At 39.9% G+C, this 12,769-nt stretch overlaps 1 protein-coding gene across 3 annotated transcripts in view; it reads left to right on the forward strand.

Moving 5' to 3' along the window:
• LOC140187338 (C-Jun-amino-terminal kinase-interacting protein 4-like) overlaps nucleotides 1-12,769 on the forward strand; it is a 295,764-nt gene that overhangs the window by 199,599 nt on the left and 83,396 nt on the right. For all 3 annotated transcript variants that reach the window (XM_072242530.1, XM_072242531.1, XM_072242532.1), the window contains 2 exons: nucleotides 422-521; nucleotides 2,536-2,657. In XM_072242530.1, coding sequence (XP_072098631.1) covers nucleotides 422-521; nucleotides 2,536-2,657 — 222 coding nt within the window. The remainder of the gene's footprint in view (nucleotides 1-421; nucleotides 522-2,535; nucleotides 2,658-12,769) is intronic.

Raw genomic sequence — 12,769 nt, forward strand, 5'->3', positions numbered from 1 at the left:
GGCTGGCAAGAAGTGCCAGAAGAGTTGAGAATTGAGCAAGCTTGTTGGGTTGTTATGGTCCTTCTGCCATTAATGCTGGGTTCTCCATGCTCCTGATACAAAGATTTGAGATAATCAAAGCTGTCTTGAATGTTCCTCCATCACCTTTGAGAAGTCATAAGCCACAGATTCCCAGTATTCAGTGGAGATATTGCATATTTTGCAAGAAGTCTTTGAGAACACTCTTGAAATTTTCAGAATGAGTTTTAGAGTTCAGAATGGTGTTTGTTTCAGAAGTCAGTTTAGTTTTTCGTAGCCTACTTATGTTCTTGTAATGGATTTGCTGACTTTCACCAAAGACAACAATCCTATATTCAATCTGATTGACAGAATTATATATGTAAGATGACTTGTAAGCTCGTTTTCATTAATGTTGTTCAAGGTATGACTGAAAATGAAGAGAAATCAGAGGTTCAAGCTATCATTGACTCAACACCTGAATTGGATATGGATCGTGAGTTTAGTGGCTACAAAGGAACAAGGTCAGTGTGTATTTTTACACAATGTTATTGATTAACCTTTAGCCTTACTTGAGCAACCAGGGAAGTAGATCAGTGAAAATGAAAAGGAATGTTAGGAAAAGGAGGAAACTCTTTGGGATGATAGCATTTGTGGAGGAAAAAAATATGTTAATTTCTCAAATTGATACTCTCATCAGAATTGGGAAAACAGAGAAAGGCTCAGGGGGAGAACAGACTCCAGCGAATGACCAGTGTTGAGTTGGAAAGAGAAATCCCTTTGGAGACAACAGCAATTGTCTTACTTGTTCTTGCTCCTCCTCCCTCATGAGGCAAAGATTTACATGCACCTTCTCCAGCGCAGTGTAGTGCATTTGGTGCACTCAATATGGCTGCCTCTGTATTGTCAAGATCAGGTATAGAATGGGAGACCAAATTGCAGAGCAACTGTGCTTTGTTAGCAGTGACCACTTAAAGGAAATGAGGACGATACTCTCGAACAGATGAGCAGGAACTTCTTTAACCAAAGGGTAGTGAATCTATGGAATTCATTGCCACAGATGGCTGTGGAGGCCGGGCCATTTGCTATATTTAAAGCGGAGGTTGAGACGATCTTAATGTTACTGGACGAAGGTAGGAGAATGGAGTTGAGGGAGATAATAAATCAGCCATGATTAAATGATGGAGCAGACATGATGGGCTGAATGGCCTAATTCTGCTCTTGTGTCTTATGGTCTTATAAGTGATGGTAAATTAAACAATAATATAAGAGCAAAATAGGATACATGTTCAAAACCTGGAATGTACTGTATGTTGGGAATGAGGATCAGAGAAGGTTTATTAACCATATATTTCAAGCATGAGAAAATTTGCAGATGCTAGAGGAACTCAGCAGGCTAGGCAGCATCTATGGAAAAATTCCACTTGCCTCCGCGTCCAGAATATAATTCTCTCTAACTTCCACTATCTCCAATGGGATCCCACTACTAAGCACATTTTTCCCTCCCCGCCACTTTCCATTTTCTGCAGCGATTGCTCCCTATACAACTCCTTTGTCCATTCATCCCTCCCCACCGATCTCCTTCCTGATGCTTAGTCTTGCGAGCGGAATAGGTGCCATACCTGCCCCTACACCTCCACTACCATTCAGAGCCCCAGACAGTCCATCCAAGTGAATCTGTTGGGGTCACCTACTGGATCCAGTGCTCCCAGTGTGGCTTGCTGTGTTTCGGTGAGACCCGACGTAGATTGGGAGATTGCTTCTCCAAGCAGCTACACTTCATCCGCCAGAAAAAGCGGGATCACCTGGTGGCCACCCATTTCGATTCTATTTCCCATTCCCATTCTGACATGTCAGTCCATGGTCTCATGAGGCCATGAGGCCACACTCAGGAAGGAGGAGCAACACCTCATATTCCATCTGGGTAGCCTCCAGTCTGATAGCATGAACATTGATTTCTCAAACTTGCAGTAATTGTTCCCCCCACTCCTCACCATTCCCCATTCCCATTTCCCTTTTTCATCTTATCTCCTTACCTGCCCATCACCTCCATTCATCTGGTGCTCCTCCCCCTTCCCTTTCTTCCATGGTCTTCTACCTTCTCCTATCAGATTCCCCCTGCTCCAACCTTTTATTTCTTTTCCAGTTCTTTACTTCACCTTTCCCCCATCTCTTGGGTTCACCTATCACCTACCACCTTGTACTTCTTCCTCCCCTCCACCCACCTTCTTAATCTAACTTCTCATCTATTTTTGCATTCCTGATGAAAGGTCTCAGACTGAAACGTCAACTGTTTACTCTTTTTGGTAGATACCACCTGGCCTGCTGAGTTTCTTAACCATATATTTAATTAGTTTATGTAGAAATCGTATCAGATTGGAATCCTTCATTTCGCACAGTGCTCCTATAAAGATAATTTTTTCAAAACAAAAACGGTCTGTGGTTAGCTCTTATTAAATGGGTTCAATGCTGTAAGAAGTTCAGGAAACTTTCACATCCTAGCCCTGTCAATAATCTTGCTATTCTTTTTTTAAACAGCACGCCAACCCAGGGAATAGAGAACAAAGCTTTTGATCGAAACACAGAATCCATTTTTGATGAATTGTCCCAATCAGCTTCTGAGCTGATTGGTGATGTGGATGAAGGGGCAAATTTGCTGGGTAAGTGAAGGTCAATTGAAGGTGCAGCTTGTTTAAAAGTATGTGTCTGTGTCCAGCTTAGCTGAAACTTAGCTAAATTCTTCATAGCTGAAGAAAAATAGTTCCTGGACTATTCAGAACAGGATGTAGAACCACAAGAACCAGCCCTTTGGCTCACAGTGCACAGCTGAATTAATTAAACTAATAATGCCTAATTACACTGATCCCTTCAGCCTGTGCCTGTCTAAGCCTCTGAAGTACCTTTACCGTATCTGCTTCTACCCCCCATTCCAGGTACCCATCACTCTGCGTCATTTAAAAAAAATAACTTGCCCACACATCTCTTTTGAACTCTCCCCATCTAAAATGCATGCCCTTTTGAATTGGACATTCATTTATTTATTTGTTTGTTTAGAGATATTGCACAGTAACAGGCCCTTCTGGCCCAATAAGATGTGCGGCCCAACTATACCCATGGGACCAATTAACATACTAACTCGTACATCTTTGGAATGTGGGAGGAAACTGGAGCACCCTGACGAAACCCATATGATCACAGGGATAATGTACAAGCTCCTTACAGCCACTGATGGAATTGAACCAAGATTGCTGGCACTGTAATAACATTATGTTAACTATTACATTATTGTGCCTCCCTGGGGAAAAAGATACCAGCTGTCTAATCTATCTATGTCTCTCATAATGTTATCAACTTCTATCTGGTTTCCCCTCATCCTTTGCCGCTCCAGAAAAACAGTTCAATTTTAATCAACCTCTTATAGCACTTACCCTGTAATCCAAGCATTCTCCTGGTAAGCATCATCTGCATCTTTTCCAAAGTCCCTATACCAGGGTTCCCAACTTGGTGTCCACGGACCCCTTTGTTAATTGTAGGGGTCTATTGTATAAAAAAGGTTGGGAACTCGTGCTCTACACCCTTCCTATACTAGGGCAACCAGGATTGAATCCAATACTCCATATGCAAACTAACCAGTGTTTTATAAACGTACACAGAACCTCCTGACTCTTTAGCTCAATAAAGGAAAGCATGAGATCACTGGACACTGTTTGTCAACCTGAATCTCATGTATCAAAGGTTCATTCTGTAATAATTGATGAATAATACAGCAACACATGACTGGCTTAGCTGTTGAAAATTGGGCCTGCAGATTGTTTCTATCTCCTGAAGTTGTTTGTAATTTCTTAACCATCTGGGTCCCCAGTTAGGAGAAACATTCAGGGAATTTCCAGGTTACAAATGACCTGACGTATGGAAATCTGACTTTACACAAATACACCCATGCATTTCTAAAGCATATCCCAAGGAAGTAGTATTAAACTATTTCATGGTGTTTATAAATGACTGGATTCAGTACATATTCCTTGTTTAATGGTGGTCAGTATTTGAGTTATTATTCAATAAAATGAAAAGATTATAGCAAGTGTTTATGGAGGTATAGAAAACGGGTATTTCTGATTTGCGGAGAGATGGGCTTAAAGACAGTTCTCAGATTAACCCTTCTGTATCCTGGGACTGCCAGAGTTATGTAGTGACTAGTATTGTTTCCTGTTTTGTGTTTAGCTTAATCTCAGTATGACATGTTTATAGTTCACTGAAATGAATATTGGAATCTGGTCTTTTAATCCAAGCTTCTTTTCAAAGTCAGGAATGAGGCACAAAACTTTATTTTATTAACAGTTGATAGAACAAAAAGAACAGGAATAGAATAGTGACAGGGGTCGACTCCTTGAAGATGAGAGAGAAATAAAAATGGTGCTTAGCATAAAACAACTATTTTTATACTACTGAGATTAGGAAAATTCCATTCAAATTTGTAGATAAGAGACAACAATTTAGAAAGTATTAATTTGAATAGTGCAGTACCAAATTAACTGATGAGAAAGCACTTGTATACTTAATACAGAACAAAGAAGCTTCCAGAGCTTTCCAGAATTACACTTTGTATAACAATGAGGTGTATTAAACTTGTGTAAAATACAAGGGATAATAAATTGTTAAACTGCAAAGAAAAGAACAATCAATCAGTCTAATCTAAAAATTAAACAGTTAGATCTAACATAAATTCACAACGTATTGTGAAAATGCAGTTAAAAGAATGGATATGATTTGACTATAATGCTAATCTAGATATTTATTTCACCTTTGTTTTAATTAAGAGTAAACCAGGTTTCCTCATGATCATATTTTGGAATTCTCCACGTTATAGTTGATGTTGCAATCTCAAACAAATTTACTAGATAGCTATTAAAGGTTCAACTGTGCATCAGATATGAAATGGACTTGTGCAGAAGAATCTACTGAGTTATCCAAAGAGATGATACATGGAAGGAGCTTGGGGCCTGGGCTCTGACAGTAGAGGGCTGTGCATGTGGAGCTGAGTGACTCATGGCTTGTATTTACAAGCCAGACTGACAGAGTGGAGGTGGGAGAGATTGCAGCAGTAAGGCGGAGTGAGTTAAGTGAAGTAACTCAGAGAAGAATAATGAGCATAGCTGTCAGAGGAGGGCTAAATGTAAAAGAAAAATTTGCATGTTTTTTTATTAAAGGAAATATTATTTGAGGAAGTGAATCCAAAGAAAATTTAAGTGTGTTTAGTTTCAAATGAACCATGTTTAATTGTCTGAGTCACTCTTAATAGCAACACACACCAAATGCTGGAGGAACTCAGCAAGCCAAGCAGACCCTGTCCTGCTGAAGGGACTCAGCCTGAAACGTCGACTGCACTCTTTCCATAGAAGCTGCTTAGCCTGCTGAGTTCCTCCAGCATTTTGTGTGTGTTGCTTGGATTTCTAGCATCTGTATATTTTCTCTTGTTTAGCATCTTATTCCTAGTGTGTAAATCTTTCATGTTTCAAAGACTGACCAGAAAAAATATTCTGTTGTGCACAAAATTATAGATAAGCTTCTTAAATGGAAAATAGCACTGAAATTCAGAATAATTTCTAAAACTGTTTTGTAAAATTAGTTTTTTGTTTTAATTTTCTTTTGTGGGTTGTAGAACAAAACCTTTTGACAATATGGAACCTGTGCCATACTTGTTATCTGATGTAACACATATGTATGTTTTGAACAGCATTTGAGTTACCTATTATAACAAAATGCTGTGTTTATAACCAAAAATGAAGTACAACTCAATTGGATCCTAATATTAGAATCTGTCATGATGTATTTACCAGACACTTGAGTGCCAGTTTATGAACAAGCTGCAGGGTACAAAGACTAAAAAAAATTAAGTGAGGCAGTTTGAGAGCTCAGTGATGCAAAACAGATTGCAGGATGTCATTTCTGAAGTGCTTCTGATTTTACAGATACATCCACTCTTTTGCCCCTTCACTCTCCTAATTTTTCTCTCCGTCCTGCTACATTTCACGTTGTCAGCGTGTGCAAGGGAATGTTTTTTTTTACAGTGCTCAATATTGGATCCTCAGTTTTGTGTTTTTTTTTAATTTAAAGGCCATATAACCACTTTCCAACTGTCCCGTGGTTTCTCTCCATGCTTTATTGGTGTCCTGTTCTGAGGACTGTGGCTTCTTGAGCATTGAGCTCTGGTACCTTGGATTTTCTCCGGAAGTGTAACATGTAAAAGTTGTACTAAGAGGAAATGCAAATTGGCAAATGGTTTAAAGATCAAAGACTCAGACTTGACCAATATTCAGGACGCCACATAATGCTAAGTGGGTGTGTGTGTGTGTGTGTGTGTGTATATATCTCAATCAGATGTTTAGTGATATAAATGCAGTGCATCTTGGATCCTAAGCGATTTCTCATTCCTGCATCACCAATTTGGGTACGTAACATATAGAACATTAAACAGCACTGGAGCAGGCCCTTCTGCCCACAATGTCTATGTTAACCATGATGCCAATCCAATCTAATCCTATCTGCCTGCACATAGTCTCTGCCTGTTCATGTGCCTGTTGAAATGCCTCTTAAACACTGTTACTAGATCTGCTTCACTTCTTTACCTGTCTTTCTTTGTCCTTTCTCCTCTTCAACCAGAATGTCATTGATTTTGCTTTAAATATGATTCACCACCCCAACAGAGTGGCATTAAATTTGCTTGAAGACCATATGACCATAAGGTATAGGAGCAGATTTAGGCCATTTGGCCTATTGAATCTGCTGTGCTATTTCATCATGACTGAGTATATATCAAATATGACTTGATGCCCAAGCAATTATTTTTAATCCAGAACTCCAGCAATTCTGCCAACAGGTTTTTTGTTCCTGTAGCTGGTTATTCCTCTATAAAACTTTGTCCAGGTAGGGAGGTAAGCAGACTGTGTGTGTGCACAAGTCCTAAAGAATTCCATGGCTGTGCGATTGGACACAGAATATTTTGTTCTGCTTATAATGTTCTTTCATTCTGTCATTTGCATGTTCCTTTTTGTAGTATTTGTGCAAGTAGAGCTGTACATAATGTTGCTTTCATACATCCGTGTGCAGCCACAGTGGCAATGGACAAAAGATGAATATGTTATGTGTTCCCTCCCACCTGTAATGCAGGTGCTGTGCGAGAGCACTGCTTTATGTGCACCACATACTGTTAATAATAGAAGTAGCTTTCATTCTCAAGCTAATTAGCATTTTTCTTCTCATGCTTCCTTTCTCTGGGGCTGCTCACCCAGGGGAGTTTTCTGGTGTGTATATTTTCATGTACCGTATACTATACTCCCACTGGTGTTTTCTGTCTGTTTAGTTGTACTGTTTTTCCATCTTTTAGTCACTGAGACTTGTTTCTTTTATTGTACAAATGGTAGTACTTCGTTGCTGTACAAGAATGTGCTTCGTAATTTTAAGGGATGCAGCATCTAAATACAGTAAAACAGCGATAATCCGGCACCCTTGGAGCTTTGACATACCAGGCTTTCTGGATCACTGGATATTGTATACATTACACCAATGCACTTTTATTTCACATTTATTTCAAACAAGTTGAATATACAAGCTCTCTGGACCTCAACTTCAGCCATGACCTTTCCTAATACCTAGCATTCCCGACCCAGGTTCCAGCTGCCCACCCCGTGACCTGCCACATAAGTATGTGTTAACGAATGCATAAGATGCTGAACAAATGAATACCGGATTTTCGGAGTTTTACTGTATTACTGCTTGAATGTGAAGAAGAAAATAATTATGAATATTTATGGCACAAAGAACCTACTCACCCATAGTCTGTGCTGGTTGGAAAAGGAATAGCCCAATCCAAAGGCCACTACAGTCTTAATAGTGATTGACTGAGTTGTGGGGGGTGGGGAGAGCAGGGGCGGCACTGTACAGTAGCAGTTAGTGTAACTCCAATTGGGTTTAATTCTCACGGCTGTCTGTAAGTTCTCTCCATGACAGCATGGGCCTCCTCTGGGTCTCTGGTTTCTTCCCACATTTCAAAGATGTATGGGTTAGGATTAGTACATTGCAGGCATGCTAATGGTGGTACCGGAAGTGTGACACTTGTGGGTTGCTTGGCATAATCCTCGGTGATTTAATTTGACGCAAATTATGCATTTTGCTGTTTGTATCGATGTACATATGAAAAATAAAGCGAATATATCTAATCCCATCCTCTAACGTAAGGACTTCTGCCCTGAAAGGAAAAATAGTTCCTTGAGTATACTTCTGGGTAATTTTTTTTGTGATGTGGTCTCTGGCCCTATCAGTTTGTGAAATCCAAATCGCCATCACCCACGAGATGGCAGTGGGTGTTTTGCTCATCTCCCCACTAATCCATCTGTGCTTTTCTAATTCTTTTCATCTCTTTTCTCATGAAAATATCCTCCTTATTTACTTGTAATTTTATAGACTCCACTTCAGTACCCGTCAATTGCCACTATTTGGAAAAATGCAAACCAGCTCATACCTACAATTTTCAGTCCTGGCAAAATCCTCTTGCCACTCTCCAGTGTACTAGCATCTTTCCTATAATATGGTGAGCAGAACAGTACACATTATATGAGCTTTACTCAAACTAGTATTCTAAACAGTTGCAATACCCTCAAAATGCTGGAGGAACTTAGTAAGTCAGGCAACATTTATGGGGGGAATAAACAGTCAACCTTTTGGGCCAAACTGTTCATCCAGCATTTTGTGTGTGTTGCTTAACATTTCCAGCATCTGCAGACTATCTTTGGTTCTAAACATTTCTTGTATGACCTCCCTGCTTTATTGCATTGTCCCAGTTAAGAAAAAACATCTTCTGTTGCTCCTTAACACCTTGCTTTCATTCAGGATCTGTGAACATGCACTCTAACTTCTTTCCTTTCCTCCATGTATCTCAATGTTCTCCCAATTTTACTGTGTATTTCCACATCTTTACTTCCACAAGTGCATTACACTGTATTTGCCATTTTTCTGCCCAGCTAACTAGCTCCTATATTGTCATACATTTTTCCTCATTCTGATGTAACAAATAATGCTGGAACCTCACTGGGTCATCCATCCAGTCACTAAATTATCTGTCAACCTTTGCTTCCCGCCATTTATCTCCAGTGTTGTCTACATATTCTTCTATAATCCTTTAGTTTTTCCCATGTGCTCTGGTTTCCTCCCACATTGTAAAGACATAATGGGCTGTTAACTATCCAGAGTGTAGGTGGCTGGTGAGAACATCAGAGAAATATTCATGGGAGTGTGTGGATAGATTAGGTTACAGGGGAACTACCTGCCATTTGGACCATGTCAAAGTCTTGCTAAAGTGTGTTGTCCTTATTCAGCCTCCTTGTCACTTCCAAACATTCAGCTTAATCAGGCATGATATTCCTTTAACAAAGGTATATAGAATGTTCTTGATTAATCAGTGCTCTACTGATTGTTTATCTGTTCAGTTTTACCCAATGATACAATGTTAGATCTCCAAACCTCCAGCATCACGAGGTAATGATGCAGCTCTATAAAACTCTCGTCAGGCCACACTTGGAGTACTGCGTCCAGTTCTGGCCTTCTCACTATAGGAAGGATGTGGAAGCATTGGAAAGGGTACAGAGGAGATTTACCAGGATGCTGCCTGGTTTAGAGAGTATGGATTATGATCAGAGATTAAGGGAGCTAGGGCTTTACTCTCTGGAGAGAAGGAGAATGAGAGGAGACATGATAGAGGTATACAAGATATTAAGAGGAATAGATAGAGTGGATAGCCAGTGCCTCTTCCCCAGGGCACCACTGCTCAATACAAGAGGACATGGCTTTAAGGTAAGGAGTGGGAAGTTCCAGTGGGATATTAGAGGAAGGTTTTGTACTCAGAGAGTGGTTGGTGCGTGGAATGCACTGCCTGAGTCAGTGGTGGAGGCAGATACACTAGTGAAATTTAAGAGACTACTAGGCAAGTATATGGAGGAATTTAAGGTGGGTGGTTATATGGGAGGCAGGGTTTGAGGGTCGGCATGACATTGTGGGCCGAAAGGCCTGTACTGTGCTGTACTATTCTATGTTCTATGTTCTATCACTCCTGTAGCTGGTGAGAATGGGCAGGTGATGATCAGAGTCACTCTTCTTTTAAAAGCTGGGGATAAATTGCATCAGGATTTGATGACTTGGCAACTTTCATAATGCTAAACTCCTGAATACTTAGCCCCTCCCTTACAATATTTGCCCATTTAATATTTTGTATTCTGCCAATTAGCAAGCAGTGTCAATATTGGGCTTCTGTTGTAAAAGTGACCATGAAGTATGCATTAAGTTCTTTCATATAGAGACTTCTCCCCCACACAGAGTATGTATTTGGTTCCTGAAGTGCTGTATTCCTTCATTAGTTGTTTTCTTGCTCTTAAAGTATTCTTAAAACATTTTAATATTTTCTTTGATTTACTTCTTTGTTATTTCTTCATATGTCTGTTTTCTTTTCTAATTTCCATAAGACATACGAAGGAGCAGAATCAGGCCATTTGGCCTGTCAAATCTGCTCTGGCCTTCCATTGTGGCTGATTTATTATCACTCTCAATCCCATTTCAATTTCACTTTAAAATTTAAACCTTTTAAAACTTTTTGTTGTATGAAGCTCTTGGTGTTTAACACAGGAGCAAGTGTATTTGCTGTGCCTTCCCCAATTTACAACCTTTGCTCCTATTTCATTCTTTCTTTTCCCATATTATGCTGTATATAACTGAATTATGATCACCCCCAAAACACTGATCTCTGCCACTGGGGGAAAACAGTGTGAGGCAAAAAATGCAGGTTAGTTAGACCAACATCTGCTGGAACTATTTATAAAAGATCAACAAACATTGGAATGTGCAGGAAGTCATAATTTGATCAAGCAGTATCCACAGGGATTTATGGAGGAAATCATGATGAACATAGAGCAGAACAGTACAGCACAGCACAGTATGGGCTCTTTGGTCCACAATGTTGTGCCAGCCTATATTAATCTTCTCCACCATCAATCTAACCCTTCCTTCCCGTCTACAAAACCTATGCCTAAGAGTCTCTTGTGTTCCAGGCACCCACCACCCCTGTTATTTGAAAAGAAACCTACATCTGACAACTTCTTTAAACTTTCTTCCACTCACCTTAAATGGATGTCCTCTGATATTAACCATTGCAGCCCTGTGAAAAAATAAGTACTAGCTTTCCATTCTGTCACTGCCTATCATAATCAAATACACCTACATCATCCTCTATTGCTCCAAAGAGAAAAGTTTTAGCTCACTCAACCTATTCTCATAAGACATGCTCTCTAATCCTGGCAGCATCTTGGTAAATCTCTGCACCCTCTCTAAAGCTTCCATATCTTTCCTATAATGAGACAACCAGAACTGAACACCATACTCCAAGTGTAGTCTAACCAGGATTTTATAGAGCTGCAACATAACCTTTTGGTTCTTGAACTCAACCCTGACTAATAAAGGGCAACACACTATATGGCTTTTTAAACACCCTATTAACTTGCACGGCAACTGTGAAGGATCGATGTACATGGACCCCAAGATCCCTCTGTTCCTCCATACTGCTAAGAATGCTGCCATTAGCTCTGTACTCTGTCTTCAAGCTCAGTCTTACAAAGTGTATGATTTTAGACTTTTCCTTGTTGAGCTCTATCTGCCACTTCTCAGCCCAGCTCTGCAGCTCATCAATGTCCCATTATAACCTATGACAACCTTCTACGCTATCCACAAAACCACCAACATATGGTATCATCAAGTGTACACAGTTCAATACAAATCAACTATTTTTAAGCACATGGAGGGTACACATTGGAAGTAGAAATGCCTCTCTTTGTGTGGCGCTTTGGTTGCAGACTAGATGAAACTTAATGGGTCTTGTGGTTTGCTTATTAATGAAATGACTATTCACCTTGATTTCAGAACTTAAATGAGACCATATTGGTTGATAGTTATAAACTTTGCCAATGTAAACAGTTTTCAAGGAATAAGTTGGACAGCTTAGGAACTGTTTTTAACTAGTCATCCATTAATCTCCGGGCCTGCTGACTGTGTGCTATAGCTGACACGATTCATCTGATGAAGCAGAGATAGAAACTTGGCAAATATGCAGCAGAATCACTCACTACCTTCAAGTGGGGTGGTTGATAGTTTGGTATTCACCTGTCATTCATTTCTGCTGTGTTTTCAGTTACTTTTATTGGTGTCTTCTCTTCCCTGAGCCATACGTAAATAATAATGAAAAGATTTTTATGTTTGTGAAGAATCATTGCTTACTGGTGCTGGTTATCTTCAGGGATTGAGCTGACTATACTCGAATCATAAAAATATTGACAAGTAGGGTCACCACAGTAGCGTAGCAGTTAGCACAACACCATTACAGCTTAGGACGTTGGAGTTCATTTGTGGCACTGTCTTTAAGCAGTTTGTACATCCTTCCTGGGACCATGTCCGTTTCCTCGGGGTGTTCCAGTACCAGTTAGTAGTTTAATTGGTCATTGTAAATTGGCCTGTGATTAGGCTGGTGTTAAATAGATGGGTTGTTGGGCAGTGCAGCTCATTGAGCCAGAAGGGCTGATTCCATGCTGCATCCTTAAATAAATAGTCAATGCCTTTTGTGGGTGAATGAGTGCAGTAGACTCTGAAGTTACTGTTTGGTCTGATTATTGCATGAAATGACATTGGATATGCTGACCACATCATTCCCACTCAGGCCACATTTGTGCTGTAATCTTCA

Source organism: Mobula birostris, chromosome 24 (genome assembly GCF_030028105.1).
Source record: "Mobula birostris isolate sMobBir1 chromosome 24, sMobBir1.hap1, whole genome shotgun sequence".
In the NCBI taxonomy this organism is placed as follows: Eukaryota; Metazoa; Chordata; class Chondrichthyes; order Myliobatiformes; family Myliobatidae; genus Mobula; species Mobula birostris.